Source organism: Cornus florida, unplaced genomic scaffold (genome assembly GCF_030987335.1).
Source record: "Cornus florida cultivar Cherokee Brave unplaced genomic scaffold, ASM3098733v1 CherokeeBrave_3.0.0_Hap2_Chr06, whole genome shotgun sequence".
NCBI classification, from domain to species: Eukaryota; Viridiplantae; Streptophyta; class Magnoliopsida; order Cornales; family Cornaceae; genus Cornus; species Cornus florida.
Window position 1 is genome coordinate 44,488,950 of NW_026775576.1, and position 27,189 is coordinate 44,516,138.

The window sequence follows — 27,189 nt, forward strand, 5'->3', positions numbered from 1 at the left end:
TTCTCAAGTCAATTCGGGACTTCAATAAGATGTGTCCGGCTAAAAGTAGAGTGAAAATCTGCTTCCAACACCTGTACTCACCCCGGTTGGCCTGGCTGTTCTGTTGCTATGGAACAATCAAAATGAGCTTAGATGTGACATGATCAAATCATCGAAACATTATTGGATGCTTAGGGGTCGCAATCAACAAGCCTGATCTTCTGCTGAAACAGCAGCTCACCTGATATTTCCAACACGTATGTCGTTACTCTTCACCTGTTCGGCTAAACCACCTCAAAAGCCGAGGTTCCTGAACCTCTTCACCTAATGAAAGGGCACCTGAAGAATATATTACTTGAGCATTCCAACAAAATAGGGATAGACAAAGCATAAAGCATGCCAATCATCGTCAGCTAAAGGTCCCTAGAGGTAGCAACCATCATTTCCACGGATCCGTTCAAGGAAGCGGACTTGAGAAATAATTTATTGTCATATTTAAACTTATACACTCAGATATTCAAAAACAAAATAATAATTATAATTATAGAAAAGGTAAAAAAAAAAGAAGAAAAAACTGTAATCTATCATTTGTTTGGGATTTCTTGTTCTAAAATCATATATGAGTACGATGTTAATGATCATGATCAGTATCCATGTTCTCGAAAATTTCTTCGTCATGTTGCTCTGACAAGGTTTCTTCATCCATGTTATCCGAGGGAGCCACCTTTTCTGATCTTCTTGTGTCCCCATCAGTAAAATTGTTGGGTTCGGTGGCATTAACCACGGGTTGCTGCTTCTCCATCATCCCAGACAGAGCTAAACTTGGAGACCACTCGAGAACATCATCAATAATGTTGGAAACCCGCTTCTGATACCTGCAAAAAAGAAGACATCCTACTTTATATCCATGCATCGCAAATATTCTAGGCAGACAGTTCTAGTGGATAAAGGCATGCCTTTGGGCTTATCTGTACATTCAATGGCATCAATTGCACGTTTAAAACATGCATTGGCTTCAAAAACAACCTCACACTGTACGGGTGAGTTCCCGACACAAATCCACCTTCTAAACTATTATTTTGCATTAATGAAATTCTGTAGTGCATCATAATCTCTACCAGCTTGAATGTTCTTTGATAAATATAAAGGTGACCACCCCAGAAAGCAGGATTAGCTCTAAACTAGGAAATTAAGGCAATTGCCTAAGGCCCCACGTGTTAAAAAGTCCCCATTATACATCTCTTATGTGGAACCCTTTGTAGCTTTAAACTCTCAACAAGTCTTGATATTTGCACACAAGTATATTTAATTTAATCACCAAGCTTTAGCGTGAACGGTATCACGTTCACTTCCCAAGGAGAAGGTGATGTGTCTTACCCGAAAAAATTTAAAGTATACATTCTATTCAATGTTTAGATTACATTGAAATATGAGAGAGTTCAATAGAATTTTTTATTTTTTTTGATAAGTATGATAGTTCAATGGAATTTGAAGTTTGAAGTATTCAGCTTCAATTAATTTTCTTTTCTGTACTTTTTTTGTATCCTTCAAGACTTCCTTCTCACATGTTATGATCTTTTCTTATTCTATTAAACATTAATCGGTTAACATATAAAATATTAAAAGGCTTCCTAATTTTTGCCTTGGGCCAACTTGTATCAGACTGGGTTTGCAGAGGAGGGGGAGGTCGTCAACCATTAAGAGATCTTGCTTTGAATAGAAAAGCAAGACCAACAGCTACTAGATGAGAAACCACCATAATCAAATGATTCCAACTGTTGAAGAATTCTGCAACACCAGTCAGATATGCTATAAACTTTTCAAGCAAGGCTACTTCCCAATATTTTCAGGAAAGTATATTCTTAGGACTGACCAACCCTATATTAGCATGCTAATTACAAAGACACGGGAACTTTTAAACTTAGTCAAGTTGTAAGTTTCCCAAATCATAGTATTATCCATTTTAATCAAGAGATTTCGCCCTTGTGCAAATAGAATAGAGAAATTAGCTTTTTACTTTCTTGTTAATCAGGTTTAAAAAGGATGAAACATAGAAATGACCTGGCTCTAGCAGCCTCATCAGGGGCATGTTGCCTCAGAAGTAATATGACCAGCACAGCAACTAATGCATAGAAAAGCCTTGCTGTCCATTTTGGCCGCTCCTCCTCATCTTTCTTGGGCCAAAAACGGAATAATTCTCGGAGAGTTGCTTCCTCTGCAAGGATGTTAGGGAAAAACCAAACACGCTTTCCAACAATTGTCCACATAACACCAAAGATTGCAGCCCTCACTGCAAGTAAATACATATTCTCAGGAAACCCAAAATGCAAGAAGCAATAACAATCAATCACATTCTCAGTAAACCCAAAATACAAGCAGCAATAACAATAAAGCACATTCTCAATAAACCCAAGATACAGGCAGCAAATTCAATACAACCTATGAGCCAAAAGAGCTGGTAAGCTAGATAGCCTCTAAAAAAACAATACGAAAAAGCACAAATGTACAGGTTGCACTTGCTGCAAGGGGCGATGGGCCAGAGCCCAAGAAGGTCAACAGGGCTCGGTTAGGACCTTTGATCCGGCTCAGCTAGGTTCTTCCATGACCAGGAAATTAAGAGAACAGCCAAGTAAGGAGGCATATGTACATGATTCTTTAAAAAATTGAAAACATACTTTTAGTTTAATTGATGCAAGAGTAAAAATTTTAGCTAAAGATCCATTTTCTCTAAAAGGAAGTGTCTGAACCACTGAGTAGTTGTTCCTGAAACTGATAATATATATATATATAATATTGATGATGCTGAACACAGAAAGTATGTTGTAGGGGGTACTAAATATATAATATATTGATGATGCTGAACATAGAAAGCATGTTGTAGGGGTACATTCATCTATAGTCCTCATCAGTACCAATAACCACATGACATGTCAGCATAATTGGGGATTTCAGTGTATCAAAACAACACCCAATTGCAACCCAAATAAACTCTGAATCATATTGATTTTAATCGAAGGGTTTGAATTGAAATGACTCGAGAAATCATCTTTATATTGAATCTATGTAGATTTGATCCGATTAAGATTAGAGTCTGATTAAATTTTATTTATATGGTAACTTTCTGATATATTTCTACAAAGATAGTTTAATACTCTTAAAAAGTATTATAAAAATGTAATATTGATTTTTATATATATATATAAATAAATAAAATAAAATAAAAAACACACACTAATTTCATATAATTGTCTCCCATTTGGATTGAAGTATTTTTTAATATTTCATCAGATCCAAACACAGATACTCTTAGGATCCATTATATTTGGATTCGAATATGGGCCGCAGTATATATAACTGCAAAGGCTCAAGGAACAATGCCATTGGTGCCAGTGTTCAACTTGCATATGATGTTCCTCACATGGCAACCATCCTAAAATAAATTCTAACACATTGATTTAAGAAAGATGAGTGTATGTCTTGACCAGGTAACAACAATATACAATGGATACAGGATAAAAGAAAGATAAGTGCTATAAAACTAAAAGAGAAACATAAGCACTAGAAAACTTACCAAAAAGCAGAGAGAGTATAAGTAGGAGGACCCCTGCGCACGAATAGAGTATGAGTAGCTTGCATCGATGGGGATATACAGGAAACAAGCAGATTGCAAGTGTCAACACAGGCCAGAAAAATGAGAGAAGTGTTTGCCAGAGTGGATGTCGCTTTTCAAATGTCCAAGCAAAGAAGGCATCATTTTCAGAAAAAACTTGACCCTGCAAAACACAGTCAACATATACAATGTTTATAATTGACCTGCACAAACAATTAAGCAATGATGTCCTTGACTTATTAGACCAAAGATAGATAAGACTGCTACGATGGGCAACCTCAAAACCCCTCAAAGAAACTAGACATAAGTGAGCCATCAGTAAAACTCAAAATGTAGATAACAATCCGGATGCATGGTTCAGCCATTCTGAGTAAATACAATATATACACATTTACCCTTTCTGACTAAGAAAAGGAGAGATTATATTTATCAAGAAATCAAAATGCATAGTGACATAGAATCCTTTCATTATTGAAAGCACAAAGGGTCAATGCTTGCTAGGGTAAAAGCTCAGACTGACAAACATGAAGGCATGGGTTCAAGTCTGACAGCAGCCACTTCGTGAAAAATAATATAAAATGTTAAGTCTATTTACAGTCTACCCTTTTCTAGCACCCCACCGGTCTAGCACTATGTAATGGCATTATAGGAGGCACACAAAGATAAACGTTAGATTATTTGAAACGTTTCAAAAAAACAAATATGTGTGTATACATACATATATATATATATATATATATACATATAATTTTTAAAAAAAAATCCAAGAAAACAAACACTTGTGATGACAAAATCCTGAATCTGTTTATTGGATGGGAAGGCTCCATATCTCCTTCATTGAAAATTAATTGTTAACTTATCCAAAATGTTTTGCCCAAAAATAGAACCATGTTAAAATTACCTAGTACACAAGGCACAAGGGCTTGGGCTCTTAGCACTCTTATAAACTAACAGGACAACACTTGTAGTTTTGATCCTTGTGATAATGGTAGTGGTAACAATGACGTCCCTCTTCAGTAGTTAATGTCCATACACTAAGGGCAAGAAATACCATACAACCACCCATGACTCATAAAAGTTAAAATTTGATGAATCCGAGAGACAAAAGAAAAACGAGAAAAAAAAGTCAGTATAATTTATAGTACCAAGGAGGCATCAAGTTTACATTGAAATTCACAGTAAGGTAGTTATTACCCAATGATTCAAATCCTTCACAACTTCAATCTAAATTGAAATCTACTATTGGTCCAGGTGTTAACCATGCAGCCCATGCCCAATCCACGTGGTAGCGGTACCACTATGTAGTAGCTTGTAGTGATGCATACAAAGAATAATGTAAAAATAATAAAAGAAACTTAAGAACTACATGATAGGTCCAAATCATAACTATGAGATTTTAATAAACTAAAATCTGATTATAAGGAACAAATCCACTATTAAATTTATTAAAACTGTAACTACATTATGAGAAATTTGATCACCACCACAAATCTGATACACACTTCATTTGTTTAGTTGAATCAGGAGTGGAGAAGATTCCAAGGATCCATCAAAGCTACTATTGCTTATAACGGGTATATGAGCCTCTGAGTTACTTGACTAATACTTTTATCTATAGCGTTACAGTTTCTGAACAGTTGAAACACCATAAAATGGATAATTTGGCCATAAACTCTGGTCAGAATTGTCTTATGCCTGCTTTCTCGAGAACTTTTACGCTGTTCAGGGTATAAAACATATACATACCAACCAATATACACCCCCACAAGCTGTCTTAAAACTGACACCACTCCGATTAGTGTTCCTACAATCTTGTACAATGCCCATGATCAAATGCACTATAAATGCCTTAATGATAATTTACCAACCAAGCCTACATCATCTAAATCAAAGAGCACAGTCGTATAAATTTTAAACATATACTATATTATCAGAAATATTCAGAATAAAGCACTAGATACGTTTCACTCACGTATTCAAAAAACTAAATATCTGATAGGACTAAACGATATGATTTAACGAATAGGAGGATATAGAAAATGTCAATCACCAATCACTGAAAGAAAGAAAAGAAAAATATATGGTTGAGTGACTAAAAGTAAAGATGCACTTTCTTTAGCATAGAGCCTATTAAAAAGCACGTTTGAGGGCCCTAACAAAAGGAGCCTGGCTTGTAATAGGATGAGGTGCTTCGAATAAGCCTTGACAAGGTGTTTATTTAACTATGCTTTTCCATCACAAGATGAGGCAAAAGTGTGTAGATACAACGTAATTGGATTTTTAAGGAGAGGACAATTAACCTAAATTGGTGGGCTGCTTTAAGCATGAAAATCAACCAAAAGAGAGTTTTGGTCAGTGTACTTGGACTTCCAATTCACTTCTGGGACATGGAAATGTTCAATAATATAGGGAAATGGTATGAGGGTTTTCTTGATATTGATGAAGATATTGCGAATCAAAGACATTCTGATTGTCTAGGTTGTTGTTCAAGCAGTCAGAATATGATGGATAATGGATTCCATAAAAGATTCAGAAAACGGTTGGTTCACGGAGGGTACAAGCAACAATTTGGGTGGAGGGATCTCCTTTGATGGTGGCAAAAAGCAGGGCTACACCCAGGACTGTAAATGAACCAAGCTTTCGACGAACAATTCAAACTCAGCTCGCTAAGAGCTTGGTTCGTGTTTGTTTCTTTAATAAACTAATTGAGCTCAAACAGTTTTCTCAAGCTCGTTTAATAAACAAGCCAATTTCAAGCACCTATGAGCTCGGCTCCTTTGTTCGTGAACTAACACCAAATGAATATATATATATGAAATATAGAGTGTATAATATACATACATATATGGAGAGTTAAATAAAAAATTCAAAATACTAACACTAATGAATTGTTAATTTTTTTTAAGTGGCTTCCAATATACGCTTCTGCTCTTTGAGATTAGACTAGAGTCTATAGATTTCTAATGATTTCCCTGCTTTGTTCTCACATACACCACCAAACAATTTTGATGCTGGCGATTCTACAGACTACACCTCTATTCTCACATACAGACTACACCTCTGTATGTGAGCTTGTTCTTACATACACCTTCGTTCTCAAGTTTTTCCTTCCACTTTGAAGTTCAGTGATTGTGGTCTACGAAATCCACAATGACGCCGGCGATTCTACAGACTACTCATCATGGTCCATACTCCTCTGGATGCCAGGGAGTTTCTCTCTTTTTTCTCTTTTAAAAGCTCCCATTTTCTGTCTCTACAGCTTTCTCTCTTTCTTCCAATTTCTTCCTTTTGGTGATGTTCTCTTCATCAAATGAAGCAATTGGTTCTAGCATTTTTCTTCGGGGGGTTGCAGTTTATTCTATCTCATAGTCGCCGAAAATGAGCCGAATTCCGAGCTTTTCCGGCAATTCTTAGACTGATTATACACTCTCTTCCCTCTTCATAGTTGATTTGAATAAAAAAAATTAAAAGAAAAATTAAATTCCTAAATCGTAGAGATACTTTATATATATTTGAATAAAAAAAATTAAAAGAAAAATTAAAGTCCTAAATAGTAGAGATACTTTTTAGATATACATAAAGAAAAAATAATTTGAATAAAAAAAATTAAAAGAAAAATTAAAGTCCTAAATAGTAGAGATACTTTGTATATATTTGAATAAAAAAAATTAAAGTCCTAAATAGTAGAGATACTTTTTAGATATATAGAAAAATTAAAGTCCTAAATAGTAGAGATACTTTTTAGATATATATATATATATATATATCTAAAAAGTATCTCTACTATTTAGGACTTTAATTTTTCTATATATCTAAAAAGTATCTCTACTATTTAGGACTTTAATTTTTTTTATTCAAATATATACAAAGTATCTCAACTATTAGGACTTTAATTTTTCTTTTAATTTTTTTTATTCAAATCAACTGAACGGGGGTTTTATTTTGAACGTCCCTGGTCAATAGGGTTTCAAACTAGTTTTGTTTGGGTTCTGATTCTTTTGCTCTCTCACATCTCAGCAACTCCAGCAACCTGTGGCTTCTCATGTTATGACGAACAGTTTTCAAACAAGCTTGACAATGAGCTTGAGCTCGAGCTTGGTTTGTTATATCAAACGAGCTAGGGGAGCAGAGCTCGAGTTTGCTCACTTATGTCCGAGCCGAACTCGGACGGTAATGCAGAAGCTCGGCTCAAGCTCGAGCTGAGCTCAAACACTATCGTAAAATGATTGAGCTGAGCTCGAACAACCCACTACTCAGCTCAGCTTGGCTCTTTTACAGCCCTAGTTACACCAGAAATTTAAGGACAGAGAACAGAAGATATGAAATGGCATATGGGGTGCACAGAGCTATAGCAACTAACAAGTGGGAGGAACCAAGTTGGGTCAGTGAGAGGAAGGACACATAGTAGGGCGTTAGGCAGGGAAACACAACAGAAACAACCCTATAATAAGGCTAGTTTAAAATACAAAAATGGGATTAGTGAGGCACATGTCAACCGAAATACTTTCCTAACAGGTCTCTGCTAGGCCAGATCGGGCCGGCAAAGGGGGAGAAGTAAAGAATATATTTGTGATCACACAGGTGGTTGCTTAGGACCAACCAGAGAGGAAAGTAAAGATTAGGACAAACCGGTAGTGGGGTATCAAGGCTGGCTAAAAGTCATGCTTCGTGGAATCGGCGGAGTCGTAACGGATTCAGACAAGACCAAGCCCGAGTCTCCCCGATTTATCATTGTGACGCGAAACTCATAACAAACTCAGAGAAAATCAGTGAGAATCGGCCACAACTCCGGATAATAGGTCCAACTTGGCCGAGTCACTGGTACCCAATGCAGTTGTGCACCTTTAAAAAGCCTCCAGTTTCTCCCTCAAACTTCAAAAAGGCACAAGGTCAAACTTCACTCTCTTGCATGAAGAATAAGAGAGGGGGGGAGAGAGAACAACTACACAAGAACAATGGGTACTTTTCAACACAAAAAAAAAAAAAAGTGCGCGAAGAAAAAAAACTTATAGGACCAAGGGTCTTGTGGCCTAGTGGTATCTCCTCTCCCTCCCAAAGTGGATGGTGAGGGTTTGAGTCCTCAAAGGGACAAAGTGAGCGTGTGTGTTTTTGAGGTGGGAGCTCTTGGAGGGAGCCCTATTTCAGTGTCTCCACGTTTGCAGATGACACTGGAGTAATTAGAATGATGAGCTGATTCCAGTGAAGGATGTAATGGATGTCGACCGGTTGGCAAGGAAATCGGGGTACACCGTTTGCCCTCATTGTCATCCTTTCTCTTATTTCATTCAAGGACAAGGCAGTGCAGGATTCAGCAGTGGAGAAGTTTGGCATTGTTTGGCCTTGAACAAAGAGCATTTGGCGAGCGGCATGCCTTCAAAGGTTTCCTTCTTCTCTTAAAAAGCAGCCCTAGGAGCAATACCAACCATCAACAATTTAAGGAGAGTAGATGCTTTCTAACCGTCTTGTATGTATAATGGTGTGGAGGAAACAGCTGACAATTGTAGATCTTTGGAGCGTGTTGCTCTCCTTTCTCTCTTGAATTATTTGGGTGAAGAATCACTTCGGATCCTTAGATATGATGGAATGATGAAACGGGATTTTGCATGAAAATGCTTGGCTGCAATGTGGTATGAAAAGATGGGAATAGCAGGACTTCCAAAGAGAAGTATATGCTGGCACATGCTTTTAAAATTATGCTCCTAAACATGTTACAGTCTTGGATTACAAGGAAGTTTTCCCATAATTTACACTCTTCTGTAAATTTTGTAAGTGATTTATCTTTTTTTTTTTTTTGATAAGTGTAGGTGATTTATCTTTATGAATGGAGCACTTTATGTTTGCTCCAGTGTCATATTGTGTATATGGGTGCAACCCTTTTGGTGCCTTTGATTAATATATTATATTTCTCTTACTTCTTGGGATAAAATAAATAGATACAAAAAAAAAAAAAAAAAAGAAAAAGAAAAAGAAAAAGAAGATAGTGTTATCAAAGGCACTTCAACAAACATGAGCGGCAAAACCAGATGTCCATGTAGCTCAAAACCCTTACTGAAGGAGCAATAAGTCAATTACACGAACCATTAAAACTAAAACATTCTTTGTACTAGTGTACTTGGTCTATAGTTAAATAAGTACTTACAGGAAATATCTCTAAATGTGCTGGCCAAGTAGACAATTTTTTCTTCCCAGGACGAACAGTTTTTACCACACGATCACAACGCACTAAAAGATTCTTTCCCAGTAGAACATTGGCAATATCTTCTATTTCTAGATCTTTATCCGATTCTAGTATGTCTTTGAGTTCTGGATGATCTCTCAAGAAGCTAACAAAATCCTTTCCTCTGAAATATTCCACACGTGTCTCCTGTAAAACAGCCCACCTAGATCCCAAATCTTTATGGTCTCTCACTTTCTCAGCAAACAACTGAAATACATCCTTCTTGGCAGCTTGTTTCTGAAAATATAGAAAATAAAAAGAAAACCATATAAATCCATAAAATAGAAGAATACAGGATAACACAAATAAATTCATACGATCATCAGAAAAGGCAATGAGTCAGTTAAGCGCATTAACATGATACAGATTACCATAAAACATAAGGGTAAGAGAACAAGAACAATTAGCAAGAAAAGAAAACATATACATAGTTTGTAATACTGTAGGACAAGAATGGCAGGCTAGCTAAAAATGAACTAATAAAAGATATATTATAATAGCAAAACTGCACATTTGACCCCAACTGAGAAAAATATGTACTTAATGTTGTGGCAATAGACTTGTGGCTCTCTCTCTCTCTCTCTCTCTCTCTCTCTGTGTGTGGATTGCCATTTGGTTAATAATTTTCTTATAATAGCGATAATAATCAAATAGAACGATTAAAACCCAGTGTGGTCCACATTAGGCGAGGGTATTGAAAGGAGTAGGTAGGTTGGATACATAAATGACCTTTGTCATTCTTTGCACAAAGTGGCTGCTCTCAAGAGGCGAACACATATTCTCACGCTTGACAATCCAAGCATTTACTAGTAATCCAAGCATTTACTAGTGCACCAAGCAATGACCCCCTTATTGTAATGATCACATTAGAAAACAAATAAATAATTGGCAAAAAAGCAAAAACCTTGAACTCTTCCAAACGCATTCGGTTCAGATTTCAGAATGGGAGACACGTCAGGTTTTGAAAGGATTGCTGGTGTGGGGACATTGTGTTGGCTCGTAGGTTTCCTGGGCTCTTCAGGATCTCTGCAAACAAACACGCCCTAGTTGCTTACTGTTATCGTCTTAATGAATGATGATGGGAGGTTGACCTGGGACGTGCAGTTTCATAGAGTATTTCATGATTGGGAGCTTCCGGATGTCACGGAGTTCTTAGCTTTAATCTATTGTCGGGTGGTGGAGGGTGAGGGTATGGATAAGTTTGTTTGGGTGGGTTCCCCGAGAGGGGTCTTTGAGGTTAGGTCCTTTTACCAGAGCCTGATTGAATCCCCAAGTTCTTCCTCCCCTTGGAAGGCGATTTGGAGGATGAAGGCCTCCTTGAAGGTGGCCATTTTTGCTTGGACAGCCGCTCTTGGAAGCATTCTTACCCTTGATAATCTTAGAAGGAGACGTTAGATTGTGGTGAACTGGTGTTGCATGTGTAAGAAGACAAGAGAATTTGTGAACCATCTTCTCTTTCATTGTCCAGTAGCAAGAGATTGGTCTATAATCTTGGTTGCTTTTGGTATGGATTGGATGTTTTCTCGATCCACAGTGGACATGTTAAAGTAGAAATACAATATAGAAGAAAGAGAAGAGAAATATGTAGAAGGTTTGAATAAGTTAACTCTAGTATTTATAGATAAAAAGAGCACATACTCGTATTACAAGAAAAGAAATTAAATCAAATCTAAATCAAATCACATCATATCTACGGTAAGTCATTTCATAAATCGTGGCTATTATATCTGTTAACACTCCCCCTTAAGTTGGTGCGGGGATATTTGAAATACCCAACTTGGACAATGCATTCTCAAACAAAATCTTGATGACGCCCTTTGTAAGAATGTCTGTAAGCTGCCGAGAGCTTGTGACAAATGGAGTGCAAATTTGACTAGCGATGATTTTCTTTCAGATGAAGTGCCGATCAACAAATCAAAAATGTCTCCTTAAACCATAAACAATTAACAATGTCTCCTCGGACCGTAAACAACCAATCATGTCTCCTCAAACCGTAAACAACCAACAATGTCTTCTCAAACCATTTCCCTCGATACACATGTTTAAAACATGTAAATGGAAGAATCAACAATGTCTCCTCAGACCATTCCCCTTCATACAAATGTTTAAACAATGTAGATGAAAGAATCAACGTCTCCTTAGACCATAAAAAGAAACAACTATGTCTCCTCATACCATTTCTGAATGGGTGGTGCCAAACTCGCAACACCATCATTGAGGTCGGACTAACCTGCCTACCCGATACCCCCTGGATGGGCAATGTCACCTTGGACCATTCCCGAATGGGTGGTGCCGAACTCGCAATGCCCTTATTGCAATCGGACCACCATGACTTTGATACCAAGTAGAAATACAATATAGAAAAAAGAGAAGAGAAATATGTAGAAGGTTTGAATAAGTTAATCACTCATTCACAACTCTAGTATTTATAGATAAAAAGAGCACATGCTCGTATTACAAAAAAGGAAACTAAATCAAATCTAAATCAAATCACAGCATATTCTATAGCACAATCAAATCTCTGCTAATACGGTATGCCATTCCATAAATTGTGGCTATCATATCTGCTAACAGTTAGAGACTTGGAGGGGATGTATAGTGGAGAGTCGAGTCAAAGATGCTTGGAGGGTCGCTCCCCTTTGTTTATTGTGGGGATTGTGGCACGAGAGAAATAGGAGATCTTTTGAGGGAGAGGAATCTCCTTTTTGGTCTCTCAAACACTATATAATGTCAAATTATTATTATTATTATTTTTTGGGGGGTTGGGTGGGTGGTGTGTTAATGGGTGAAATTATAAATCTACAGTGGATCTTAGCGTAAAACTTTAATGTCACCATGGGTGTCTGTTGTAATCTTTTGGGTTCGCTCCCCTTTTTGAGCGGTTTTCACAATATCTTACTTATCAAATATATATATATATATATATATACTAGCAAGGAAAGACCATAAACTATCAAATATTAGCCATACCCACGTCGTCACCAACAGAAATAGGATGAAATTACAAAATACCCATAAACTGACATTTTTCCTAAAAGTCCCTAAATCAAAATATAGTGTGAGCGGATAAGAATTTTCATTGCCAGGTACAATCCTTTGCCTGAAGGCATTCTTCTTTTTACTGAATCTATCAATTGGGGAGTACAACCAAATTTCAAACATCAAAGCCCAGCAAGGGATAGGAAGCTATTCTGAATGTATTCCACTTGCCCAATGGATCTAGGAAGTAAGGAAAATCCAAAGATTGAATCCATTCCTGATGATATCCCAATGCAACAGCCTTTCTAGGGCCATAGCATTCAATCCTATCTCAATATATGCTGCTCCAAGGCCTGAAGATAGATTGTGTCCAATGCCATCCAGCATAGGCAGGTAGTGTTTACTTATCTGGTAGCAACGGTTGTAGCTACTCAACTTTCAACTATCTACCTTTAAGTGACGGGCTTAACAGCCCACCAGCCAATCATTCTTTTTATCTCAAATTCATGATCTTTGGTGCCAGTGGAGCAAAGAAAGCGGGGCATGAACTCCTCTATCTACCCTAGAAACGGGTTAGTTATTTTATAATCCAAATACATCCAATAGAAGGTGTCACGTGTCTAGAATTTTATAAATAAAGAAAAGGAAACTCTATATATGACCCGCTACAATTAAAATGGCTTAACTATTTTACTGTTCATTCAGTTACAACCATTATGATATACACCAATGTATGGACAAGACCGCCATGGTCAACTGCATCGACTAACTAATGTCGCCAATGACTTCTTGTTAGGGTGTCTTGCTCCCTCTCAATATTTGGTTTTGATTTTTTGTACCGAGTTCTATTATGTTGCAAATATCTGTCAAATGAGGCTGCCCTTGTTACGCTGGAACGGAATGGAATGGAATGTCCATTCCAACTTCTCATTTCCTTTCTCATGTCTTGATGTAGAACAACTGGCTCACGAGTATATGAGCACACAAGATCACTGCAAACCAGGGAGGCTGAAAAGGTAAGGAGAGATATACAAGTACAGAAAAAAATAAATAAGGAAAAGTCAACAACAGAAAAAAGGAAAAGTTGAAAATAAACAAGAAGATTGGTGGTGGAGTTGACAATAGGCGGCAACATGATTGGTGTAGTTGCCAACAATAGACAGCTTGTGAAGAATTATTCTCCATTGCAAGATTTATGGAGGACTCCGCTCCACCAAAATTTCAACAGATACCTCTTTAGATTCCTCTTTAGTAGTATTTTACGGAGTGCTTTAATGAATGTAATAAGTGTTTTATATAAAGGCAAGAGATGAAAGTTTGTAGCTAGACAACTATCAATACAATCTCTTTTAAGTGTGTTCCTTGTGAATTCAATGGTTTTAACTCTGTTCTTTATAGTTTCCATTACGTTATTTGGTATCAGAGCAAGGTTCCGAATCCAACATTCGCCTTTGTTTCGATGGCCGATTCACGAGATGGAAGAAACCCCTCCAACGACAGTGATCGTGATGGAGTAGCTTTTGAGGGCTGAGTTTATTGAGGTCCAAACAAACGTTAATCAAACCTTGCTTGATACGCATGAAACTATGCGTCAACTATTGGCGAGATTGACAACGGTAGAACTTAACCGCGAGAACAATAGGCTGCCCAACGACGGTTTTCACGGACATCTTGCTGGTAATCGCCAAGGGCGGCTCAATATAATTTGTGGCCTTAGGCAAAAAAAAAATAAAGTGACCTTTTAGTATAATCTACTCATATGTTCATGCTGGTAATATGCTCAATATTTGTTTTGTGATTTTTAAACTTAGCACTAAATTTTTTTCAATCTTTAGTTCCATCATTAGTCAATTGGTTCTGTGTTTTCTAGTAGATAAATTCAACAATACAAATATAAATGATGACAACTCACAAACCAAATATATAATTTATGATAACAAAAATTAATAAAACTATAAACTAATTTAAGTTATAGAACAATACAAACGGATTTCGAAAAATTTGGTCCAATGCACAAATTCTTGAAGAATGAAAGTGTATTCAAAATCTTATGACGGAGCGAGATAGTGATATTGTGAATTTTAAGAGTGGAGAAGATGAAAAAAAAAAAAAAAGTTAAAATGACAGGAACAAAAAAATGTGAGAAATAAAAACCAAAAAAAAAAAAAAAAAAGAGGAGATAAAAGTTAATAGGAGTCTTAAAAAAATATAGAAAGTTTCACCAATTTCCACCATGGTTAAATATAAATTTAATATTTACGGTTGGTGTAATGATAACGAGGAGAAATATGTACATATATAATATATGTGTGTGTGTGTGTGTGAAGCTGATGTAATGAGGTTGAGAGAGAGAGAAGAAAGAAAAAAACGTAATATGAGAATAGAAATATTTTAGGCACACTATTATATTTCTCAATTGGTTGAGGTTTAATAATAGAAGAAAATAAAATATATAAAGAAAAAAATGTGGGAGGCCCCTTAAAAAAAAAAAAAAAAAAAAAAAAAGGGAAAGGTGAGAAAGGAGAAAAATCTTTAAGGCCCAATATCAAATCTCACTATTCCTTTATGTTTAATAATTAGAGGAAATAATTATTTTAAGAAAGTTATAATACATATAGAAATGAAAATTTATGAGGCCTTCTTATTGGCTGGGGCCTTAGGCAACTGCCTAACTCGCCTAAGGCTCCAGCCGGCCTGGTAATCACAACCCAAACCCACCGATTAGGCAACCAGCCTATAAGGAAAAAGTTGATTTCTGTAAAAACCGAGTTGTACAGGCGTTTGGAGATAATCGAGGTCAATGGGATTTTGATGATTCAAGGATTTTCATATTAAGATTGACCTACCCGCTTTTCAAGGTCATCTTCGTATTGAAGAATTCTTGGATTGAATTACTAAAGTTGACTGTTTCATTGACAACATAAGAATCTAAGAATAGAAGCAAGTCAAACTAGTGGCCGATAAGTCAAGGGATGGCGCATCAACATGTTGGGACCCGCGCACGCCATACATAGGTCAAGATGAAGAAGTTGATGAAAGCCTGATTTTTGCCCCATAATTACGAGCAGGTTCTTTATGAGCAATATCAGTCCTGCACGTAGGGAAGCATAATGATTGCTTAACATGCTGAAGAGTTCTCTCGGTTGTCATCTCATAACAACCTGGTGGAACCCAAATTTAGTATGGTAACCCATTTTAAAGGCGGGTTAAGATGGGATATTGAAGAGAAAGTGGTGGGAGAGCATAATCGTAATTAAAAAAGTCACAGAATCGGTCCCGTGGTTCGGATAATACCCCACGTCCTACACATGACACAGGTAAACAGACCGCGATAACCTTTGTTCTAACAACATGGCGAGGCATTCAAAATGGTACATCAAAGGTCAAAACCACGGCACCTATAGGCCCTGCTGAAAGGGAAGCCCCTGTTGTGAGAGAAAATCCCTATGCATACCCAAGTATGGACGAGTGTTTTAGGTATGGAACCTGGCCATAAATCCAACAATTGCCCCAAGCGACCAATAGTAAATTTGGTCGAGCATGGGGAAGACGAGTGTGAGGAATGTGAGTTAGACCCCGCCTTTGAAGAAGAAGAGGTGATTCAAGGAGACAATGGCGAGTTGTCCCGTTCTTTAGTCGTGAGGAGGTTGATTTTCACGCCAAAGGAGGAGGAGCATCCGTAGCGTCATAACGTGTTTCATACACGTTGCATTGTCAACCACAAGGTATGTGACGTTATTATTGATAGCAACAGTAGTGAGAACATTGTTTCCTCAACAATGGTTCGAAAATTAGGGCTTAAAACAGAGAAACATCCCCATCCATACAAAATTGAATGGATCAAAAAAGTCTGAGAAACGCGAGTAACTAAAACTTGCATTGTTCCATTCTCAATTAGGAAGTGTATGCAGAGTAGGTGCGTTGTGATGTTCAGTCGACATGGATGCATGCCATATGATCTAGGGCCGACCATGGCAATCTGACGTCGATGCCACTCACTGTGTTAGAGACAACGTGTATATTCTATACAAGAATGGTCAGAAGATTGTTCTTGGTCCGCTAGAATTTTTCAAGACTACCTCTTCTAGAGGAAATTCAGTTATGTTGATCAACAGATAAGAATTTCTAGGCGAAGTAAAAACAACCCCTGAAATCTTTGTTGTTATGTGGAAGGGGGAAGTGGTTGAATAATCTCTTTTTACAGTACCAGCATCAGTGTAGCCATTACTACAGGAGTTTAGTGAGTTGCCTGATAGTCTCCCACCCAAGAAGGACATTCAACACCACATTGACTTGGTTTCCAGGGTGAACCTCTAAATTTACCACATTACATGATGAGTCCCAACGATAGTCAGATCTTACAAGAGCAAGTGGAAGAGTTATTGCAGAAAGGGTTGATTCGGAAGAGCATGAGCCTATGCGTTGTTCCGACCTTACTAGTACAGTAGTAGTACCAAAGAAAGATGGCAGTTGGAGAATGTCATAGTCGCATAATTAGACTTGTAAACGGATTGGATTCGGACCGGATCATGCCTGATCCGATCCGAATCCGATAATCATTTTAGTCGATCCGATATAATCCGATAAGCATTTTAGTCGATCCGATCTGATCCGATAAGCCGACGGATATTTTGTAATTAATCCAATCCGATTTGTTAATAAAAGGATATTCAATCCGATAAAAATGTAGGTTTTTTATATAAAAAGAAAAAAATATAAATTAATGTCAAAAGAGAATAAAAAAAAAAAACAATGATTATAAGAAAAAAATATAAAACAAAAGATAAGTAAAATATGAAGGGAAAAGAAAAAAAATGTATTTACTCTACTATGAAAGGAAAAGAAAAATAAAATTTATTTACTCTTTGTTAATGAATAAAGAGTGTGATATTATTAGTATGTATATTAAAAGATTTATTAGCATGTGGATGAAAACACCACACTATTGCATATATAACATTATGATTTTTTTTTTTTTTTTTTTTTGGGTTACCTCTAATACAATTCTAATGGGAGTATTGATATATATATATATATGTAAAATTATTGATAAATAATTATATCCGATTTGTTAAGCTAACGGATTATTGGATTTGGATCATAATCGGGTTATCGAATTTTTTGTTCAATCCATAATCGACTAATCGGATCAGATCCAGATCAGAATCCGCTCCATTGACTGGCTTACGCGCAATCACCAGAAGCACTGTCAAATTTCCCATTACACGGTTGGATGATATACTGCATATGTTGGCGGGATCGAAAGTCTTCACCAAAGTGGAACTTAGGAGCGAATACCATCAGATCAAAATCTGCCCCGGGAATGTGTGGAAAACGGCATTCAAGACAAACAAAGGAATGTACGAGTGGTTAGTTATGCTGTTCAGATTTTCCAACGCGCCAAGTACTTTCATGTGGTTGATTAATCAGGTACTCAAACCATTTATTAGTTGATTTGTAGTTTGTTTATTTCGACGATATTTTGGTTTATAGTAAGACAGAAGCAAAACACCTTCTACACTTAAAGAGAGGTATTAACAGCTTTGCTGGAGAATAAGTTGTTCATTAATCTAAATAAGTGTAGTTTGTAGTGATGGCATTTGGGTAGATAAGGAGAAGGTGAGGCCCTAAGGATCATTTGAGAGTGGCCTAGCCGAAGAATGTGGGACAAGTACGCAATTTCCATGGCTTAGCCACGTTCTACCGAAGGTTCATCAAAAACTTTAGTAGCATTGTGGCTCCCATCACATAATGCATGAAGAAAGGAAAATTCAAACGGGACATGAGTTTTGCCTTGATCAAGGACAAACTAACAACCCCAATCTCAGTCCTTCCAGATTTTGAGAAGCTATTCCAAGTGGATTGTGATGCCTCAATCATGGGAATCGGAGCAGTTCTCTCACAAGAAGGAAGCCCTATAGCGTTTTACAATAAGAAGCTAAGTGAAGTGGACTACCTATTAGTTTGAATTCTATGTGGTGGTGCAAGCTTTGATTACGCGGGAGCATTATCTTATCCAGCGAGAGTTGGTGTTGTTTACACACAGCAACTAAAATCCATTAACAATCAAAACAATGTTAATCGGATGTATGCGCGATGGGTGGCTTATATCCAGCAAGTCACGTTCTCGCTAAAACACTAATCAGCAGAACAAAGTTGCAAATGCACTAAGTCGGAGGGCAGCTTGCTTAGTGACTATAAGGGCCGAAATCACAAGATTCTATTGCTTGAAAGAGTTATATGAGGCGACGAAGATTTTGGCCAAGCCTAGGAATTGTAAACCGAGCCAATCTTAAGGGTTGCACATTCATGAAGGGTTTCTCTTTAATGGCAATCAATTGTGTATTCCACGGAGTTCTTTGCGAGAGCAAGTGGTTCATGAATTGCATGGAGGAGGATTAGGAGGACATTTAGGGCATGATAAGACGCGAGAGCTAGTGGAAGAACAATATTATTCGCCGCAGCTCAAGCGTGATGTGGAGAACCATGTGCGGTGGTGCTCGATCTGCCAAACTAATAAAGGTCAATCTCATAAATACTAGCATTTACACATCGTTGTCTATTCCAGATGATCAATAGGACTTATCCATGGATTTTGTTCTAAGGTTGTCGAGGATGCAACGAGGAGCAAACTCTGTTTTTGTGGTGGTCGATCGATTTTCCAAGATGGCCCATTCTATTGCATACAAGAAGTCGAACGATGCAGTCCAGATGACCAATTTGTTCTTTAAGGAGGTAGTTTGTTTACATGGGGTGCCACAGTCAATTACCTCAGATCGTGACACCAAGTTCTTGTCTCACTTTTGGCGGACTTCATGGAAGAGATTTGATATCTCCCTTAATGTCAATAGCACCTGTCACCCCTAGATTGATGGCCAAATGGAGGTGGTAAACAGGACCCGTGGAAGTCTGATTCGTTGTATTTCAGGAGAGAAACCAAAGCAGTGGGATCTCGCTCTTGCCCAAGCAGAATTTGCTTACAATTGCATGGTTAAATGGTCCACTGGCAAATCCCCATTTGCAGTTATGTATTGTCCTCCTCTAAACGTTGCTTTGGATTTGGCATCCTTACCAAAGTTACCGGGAATAGTGTAGTTGCAGAGAAAATGGCTGGGCACGTTAAGACCATTTAGGAGATTCAAGAAGCATCTAAAGGAAACTTACGCCAAATACAAGGCTGCAGCTGATAAGAGACGAAGGAAGAGAGTATTTGTAGAAAGGGACCTGGTTATGATGTATCTATGAAATGAGAGGTTTCTAGTGGGAACATACAACAAGCTAAAAGCCAAGAAATATGGTTCATACCAGATTCTAAAGAAAATCAATGACAACACCTACGTAATTGATTTACGCGCTGACATGGCCATTTCTTCTACCTTCAATGTGGCCGACATACATGAGTATTATCCCCCATGTTCGGGTAACTCGGGGACGAGTTCTTTTTACACAGGGGAGACACTAACGTAACGGAAACGATAAAGAACAGAGTTAAAACCCCTGAATTTACAAGGAACACACTCAAAAGAGAGAAAACTTGAGATTGTATTGATAATTGTCTACCTACAAACTTACATCTCTTGCGTTATATAGGCAAATCAAAAACCGCACCACTCATTAAAATAAAGGACACTAATTACACTCATTAAAGTACTCCGTAATATCACTAAAGGGGAATCCAAAGAGATATATGTTAAGATTTCGGTGGAGCAAAATCCTTCATAAATCTTGCAATGGAGAATAATTCTTCAATCAAGTTATCTATGATCGCAACTACACCAATCATGATGCCATCTATTGTCAACTCCACCACCAATTTTGTTGTTTATTTTTAACTTTTCCTTTTTCTATTAATGACTTTTCCTCATTCATTTTTTCCATACTTGTATATCTCTCCTTACCTTTTCAGCCTCTTTGACTTACGGTGATCCTGTGTACTCATATACTCGTGAGCCAGTTGTTCTACATCATGTTTGGTAGGTCACAACAAAATAAGAATGGCCATTCCCTTAGAGTGGTCATTCCCACAAAATGTTGGAATGATTTTGTGGGAATGACCATCCTTATCCAAGAGCTAAGGAATGAGCATTCAATTCCATTAGAGAATCAAAACAACATATACTACTACAAAAACACCCTCACCAAACATGTGTATTAATATTAGTGTCATATATAGAAATTTAACATATAGTATATTATAAGAAATCAAATAGATCTTATATGTAATAAAGTATAATATATATATATATATATATATATATATATATATATATATATTGATAAGCAAAAAAGTATCAGAAAGCGTTCAAAAGGGGAACGCGTCCCAAGAGCTGTACAAAAATCGAAATAAAGGAAAAAGAAGACCTATGGACCCAACGACCCCAAAAAGTCCATAATCTCATCCAAAGAAAAACAATCTCTCCCCATTCCCTAACTAAAAAGAGAGCCCCATCAAAAGATTTTCGATTGCGTTCTTTCCAGAGACTCCACCAAATACAAAAGGGGGTCACTCCACCAAATATATAATATATTATAAATAAATTATTAAATTAATTATTAGTATGCTATTTACATATAACATACATAAATACAGTATATAATATTATAAAATATCTATTGTATAATATTTTAGTAAATTATCATATATATTATAAATTATCTAATATATTATACATTAAAAAATATTTATTATTACTACTCTCTCTGTCCCCAAAAAAAAAAAAACCTCTGTTGGGGAGTAGAAATTGTTAAGGGGACATGCATTGTCTCTCTGGAAAGTTACTAACTTGCCCTTTTAAGTTTTGAATATTCAAGTTTGAAAATTTAAACTCTAAGGACATATATGGAAAGATGTGAAATATATTGTTTGAAAAAGGAAAGTGCACAATTATTTTGGACAGCCCAAAAAGGAAAGATGGACATTTTTTTCCAGACAAAAGGAATATATAATTATGATAAAAATTACAAATAATACATATTATTATTATATGATATATACTATATTAAATATTAACAGATTCTATAAATTTAATACATTATATAAAAATTTATTAAAATAAATACATATTTTATACAAAATAAATATCATATAAAAGTATATAATAATTCGATAAAATTAATAATATATAAATATTTGAAATATTATTGGGAATATACATATATTATATAATAAAGATATAGAATAACTCATAATAAAATATAATATATATTCACAATTAATTATATATATTATTTATAGTGCATGATATTTTAGATATCTATATAAAGACATATATTATAATATATCATATTATAAATATTATTATTTTTTAATTATATATATATATATATGACACTCTATTATTGAGAGGGTAATTTGGAAACAATTAATTTAAAACTCATTTCATTCTAACTTTTAAACTAATCAAACCAAATACGAGAGTAGGAATGATCATGTCATTCCTACATCATTCCATAACTGCAACCAAACAATGGAATAGGAATAACCATTCCATTCTTGCGTACCATTGGTGGTAGAATTGGGAGTCATTTAAGCCTTGACAGAATATTAATAGGAGTGATTTATGGGATTGATTTTTAGAATCCTCCATCAACATATTTTTCATATTTATCACTTGTATTCTTTCACCTATAAATAGAGGTGGTCATTGTAAACAAAACCAAGAAAGAAGATAATAAAAAGTGATGTAGCCCTTTGGACATTATATCCTGTGGATGTAGGCCTTAGTAGCCAAACCACGTATATTCTTGTGTTGTGTCAATCTTAATATCTCTCTTCAATCTTTTATTTTTTTTTTTAAATCAACAATATTTTGTTTTTCCTAGTTGGTACTCACACACACGTTTCTTATAAGACTTGAACCCCTAACCTCCCTTTGGGAAGTAAGATAATATATATATTTTTTAATTAACAATATTAATATATCATACTTGAAAAAAGATACAATTTAATGTTTAAGATTTGTTAAACATGTGCCACGAAGTATCACAAGAGTATTGAATATGCGGCACTAAGAAGCAGCAAATACATGTTCAAACAAAATAAAAAATAAAAAATTCATTTCTAAATTACGGATAAGTTTAGAAAGCAATAGACACATATCGATGAGTATCTAAGTAGTGTCATTATCAGTAGGGATGGCCACGGATCAGATCGGATTGGATTAGGCATAAATCCTAATCCGATCCGCTCGCAATGGATTGCGAGATTTTGAATCCGCCACCAATCCGCTAGCCCACGGATCGGATCTGATCGAATCCGTGAAATAACGGATCGGATCGGATACAATCCGCGGATCTCATCCTTCATCTCCATATCCATTTCCTTCTTCGATCTCCTCTTAGGGTTCATGTGGTTACACAATCTTTTCGCATGCGTCCAATCCACCGTCAGGAGTTCCCGGAAAACCTTGACAGAGCACTCACAAGCAAGAAAGATTTTCCGGGGTTGGACATGTTTATATGCGCAGATCCATACAAAGAGCCACCCATGACCAAGGAATAGGTCATTCTTTCTTCTTCGACTCTCTCTCATCATTATCATCATCAACAAATGAGACCCAGACATTTCCATCATGTTGATTTTCTTCTTCAAATCACTCTCGATCTCATCGATTCATCATCAACGAGAACAAGAACAATCAGCTGTTGGTAGTCTCTGATTTCTTCGGTCGCAACCGAACGCTAAATCCGAAAGAAATTCAAACCGATTCCACTGACTCTTCACTGGCCATGCGACCTTGGTTTGTTGTGATCACTGATCTCCCTCTCGAGAGAGGACTTGTTCAATTCCAAGCAACACTATGGTCTCCAGATGCTTATTTCAGATCCAACTACCCCAAGTATTCTAACATTGAAAAGATGAAGCTAATAGCTATGTGGGTTTAATAAATTATTTTTCTGATTTCTCTTTGCTCTACAAAACTGTCAGTGGTCTACTGGTCAACTCCCAAAGTAATAAATAATAAATAAATAATTATATTGTATAATATTAATATAATATATATATATATATATATATATATATATATATATATACGGATTGACCACGGATTAGCTACGGATCGGATTCACGGATCGGATCGGATTTTTGACAGGGTAATCCGTAATCCGATCCGTGAACTACGGATTCACATTTTTTTAATCTACCACCGATCCGTGGGTTTAGCAATCCGATCCGATCCGTACGGATCAGATCGGATCCACGGATTCGCGGATTTTTTGCCCAGCCCTAATTATCAGCTATAAAGATGAAATGGATTCGTTCCCCTTGTAGAAGTATTCGTGCTTCATATTAAATCACCAATGATTTATTTAATTTCAAAATTACAAAGTTACATAGAATCTTTAGATATCTAAAAGAGAAAGGGTTGCAAAATTAGGGAGCAGGAGCAAATAATTGTAGAGAAAGGAAAAAAAAAAAAAAAAAATTATTGATGACCTGAAGCGACAGCTGATCCATAACTTAACACCCTCCTCCAGCATTGAATACATTTTTGAAAGAAATCCATCAACATATGTCACAACCATTTGTCATAACTATTACATAGAGTTTCACCATCATTAGACCCACCACCAACCGTGAACTCCAGCCTACCAACATGACTTCCATGTACATAATTATATCCACCACCTGAGTGCACCATCAATCTCCACCTCCAATTGATTAACATTTGCCACCACCAAATGATCATTCGTCAATACCCTCAAAGGTGAAGAGTGCAGCAGGAAAAAAAAAACACAAAAAGGATAATCAAAAGGGGACAAAACTGAGGACGTTTTCTTACACAAGAAGTGGAGTTGTAGTTGTAGATGAAGATACATTTGATAAATTAGGGTTTCAACTACACTCGCAAAAAAAATTAGGGTTTCAACTACCAGAGATGAAGATGCTAAAGGCGAAGGTGGAGAGGACAAAGAGGGCAACAGTATCAGGAATTAATGTCTCTGATGGATCTAGGGCTATAGATCTAGAATATATGGAGGTACTAAGTTTGGTCAGGTTCAGTGCTAGTTGGACCGTTGTTACTGCTGATTTGTCAACAGCTGAAGGTTAAGGGTGGGGTTTGGAAAGGAGGGATCAGGAGGGTGAGAATGATGATTCAACAGCTGTGGTTTAGATAGGAAGGAGACGGATGTGAAAGTGTGATGGTTTCTAGTGAAGTCGTTGTCACTGATCATGCAAGCTGAAAGATGACTTCTACAAGTAAAAAAGTCCTTTTAGGTTCATAAATATGGGTAAATTTCGTTTTTCACTTCAGAGCAAAGTATAATGATGGGGTATTTTCGCTTATCATTAAAAAATAAAAAAAATAAATGATGGGGTATTTTCTTTATGTTGGGTCATTAAAAATGGATTGAAAAGAGAGAAGGGTATAATGGTCATAGTAACATATATATTAATCATGTTACGCAAGTGACTACGTTAGGTTCTTTTTCAAAGACAAACTCACATCCACAGGTAATTGCAACCCTTTGAGCAAATTTAGGTTTTTTTTTTTTTTTTTTTTTTTTTTTTTTTGCTAGAAAAATAATTCATTGGGATTATCTTCAAAATTTGCTGATTGAAGGAGGTTTTTCATTTTTCCCTAAATTATTTTAAGTATTGCAATGAAAAACAAGCCACAAACAGATAATTTTTTTTTTTTGATAAATAATAAACAGATAAATTTCTATTCTTGAAGTTTCAAAAATATTAATGATCCTATTCCTCAACTTCCATATATGTTATATGAGACAAAGCAAAGCCATCCTCCAGCTAAGGCTACAGTCCATTAGTAGTTCCTTGTGCCGCCTTGAAAAATAAATCCAATCAACCTCAATCTGCCATGATAAGGTCTCTGTGACATTTAATCCTCTTAATTCCTCTTCAACCTAATGCTTCAATCAAACTCCAACGACCAATCATTTGGGGCTTGGGGGTTTCCAAAACAAAAGTATTTAATGGCTTTCCTATCCTCTCCACACAGTGAGATGCACCAGCATAAATTCCTCATAATAAACTATACCAGAAAGGATCACGGGAGAATTGCATCATTGCAAAAGACCCATAAAAAATAGAATTCCAAACCTTTAGCTAAATTATGTAATTCAGAATCTCCCACTGCTGTGTAGACCATTTAAGAGCTTAAAATTGCAATATATATATATATATATGCATTCAGAAGACGTCTACATAGAAATGCACATTTCAGTTCCTTGGACTATAATCAAGAGGTAAAGTTATTTTCACCAAAATCTCTGAAAAATAAAACTCATCGGCGTTCTAATCTAATCTGTTGTTTGCAACTATATCTGTTCCGATGGTTAAACAAGGCAAGACAATTGCCACCACAAAACACAAAACAACTCTGTGAAATATATAAATAAAATAAATTCAAAATGATCCCAAATATCAGTAAAACAATTCCTAATAAATAATGGTTGTTCTAAGGCCGCGACATAGATCTTCTATAATGCTATAAAATTTATTTAATAAAATGATAATCAAAGACCTTAAAAATGAAAAGAACGAAATAAAGAGATGCGAAATGAGAAAGAGATAAGCAAACCCTAACCCTAGGAGGAGTGTCGCTGTTGGGATCTCTGTTGCCACCATTTTGTGTCGCTCCTAATGACCGACGGACCCTCTTCTTCTCTGCTCCTGATTTCTTCATTTCTCTCTTCTCTCTCCTCTCTAAATTCCGTTCTGTTTTTCAGTTTAGGGGCCCTTCTTCCCTCTCTCCCTCTCCTTCTTCCCTCCCCCTCTCTCTCTACATGTATAACGTCTGTATAGCGATGGATAAATAAATGATAGTACTATTTGGTAGCCCCATATTTAGAAAAACGGTAACCCATTTCCCATTTGTGGTCGGTTGCCAAATTTTAAAGGAAAATGATATTCTAAGGCCCTCTTCAAATAGGTCTTAATGGTTTAATTTTAAATTCCAAAACATATCCAACTATATTTATACGATTAAAAATGATAATACAATTAATGATATCCTAAGCCCTACTTCAAATAGGCCTGAATGGTTTAATTTTAAATTCCAACAAGATTTATCCAACTACATTTATATTTATCTGAACTAAAAATGATAGTAGGATTAGTTGGTAGAACAACATACTTATCATATTTTTATATTTTATATTAAAAAAAAAAATTGCACTCATATCATAGAAGGGCTACAGATATCAAGGGTGGGACTTGGGCGGGTTTAGCCCACGCCAAACTCAAAGATTCTAACACCTTAGCCCACGCTTAGACAAAATTCCAAAAAAAATTCATTACGTTTCGTCCAGCCTCTATCATTTAATGAGTTTTTAGAGTTATCTTAAATTTTAATAACCTATTAACAAATAAACATTAAAAGAAAATAAATTGTTAGGATCACTTCTTATACCGTTCAAATGTATGACAAAAATCAAC

The 27,189-nt window shown here is 36.2% G+C and overlaps 1 protein-coding gene across 1 annotated transcript; it reads right to left on the bottom strand.

The window, feature by feature from the left end:
• Positions 1 to 421: 421 nt before the first annotated feature.
• LOC132311404 (uncharacterized) lies at positions 422 to 26,554 on the bottom strand. The gene is made up of 5 exons (XM_059809303.1): positions 26,339 to 26,554; positions 9,729 to 10,043; positions 3,551 to 3,752; positions 2,041 to 2,269; positions 422 to 854 (listed from the first exon to the last, which is right to left on the bottom strand). The coding sequence occupies exons 1-5, from the start codon at positions 26,435 to 26,437 to the stop codon at positions 611 to 613; spliced, it is 1,089 nt and encodes a 362-aa protein (XP_059665286.1). The 5' UTR covers positions 26,438 to 26,554; the 3' UTR covers positions 422 to 610.
• Positions 26,555 to 27,189: the final 635 nt, after the last annotated feature.

Bases quoted from the DNA above. Each gene is read 5' to 3' on its own strand.
- LOC132311404 (XM_059809303.1), bottom strand. From the start codon at position 26,437: ATGAAGAAATCAGGAGCAGAGAAGAAGAGGGTCCGTCGGTCATTAGGA. The intron at 10,044-26,338 runs GTTAGGGTTTGC...CTATATTTTCAG, and splicing joins ACAGCGACACTCCTCCTAGG to AAACAAGCTGCCAAGAAGGA. The intron at 855-2,040 runs GTCATTTCTATG...TCTTTTTTGCAG, and splicing joins GATGAGGCTGCTAGAGCCAG to GTATCAGAAGCGGGTTTCCA.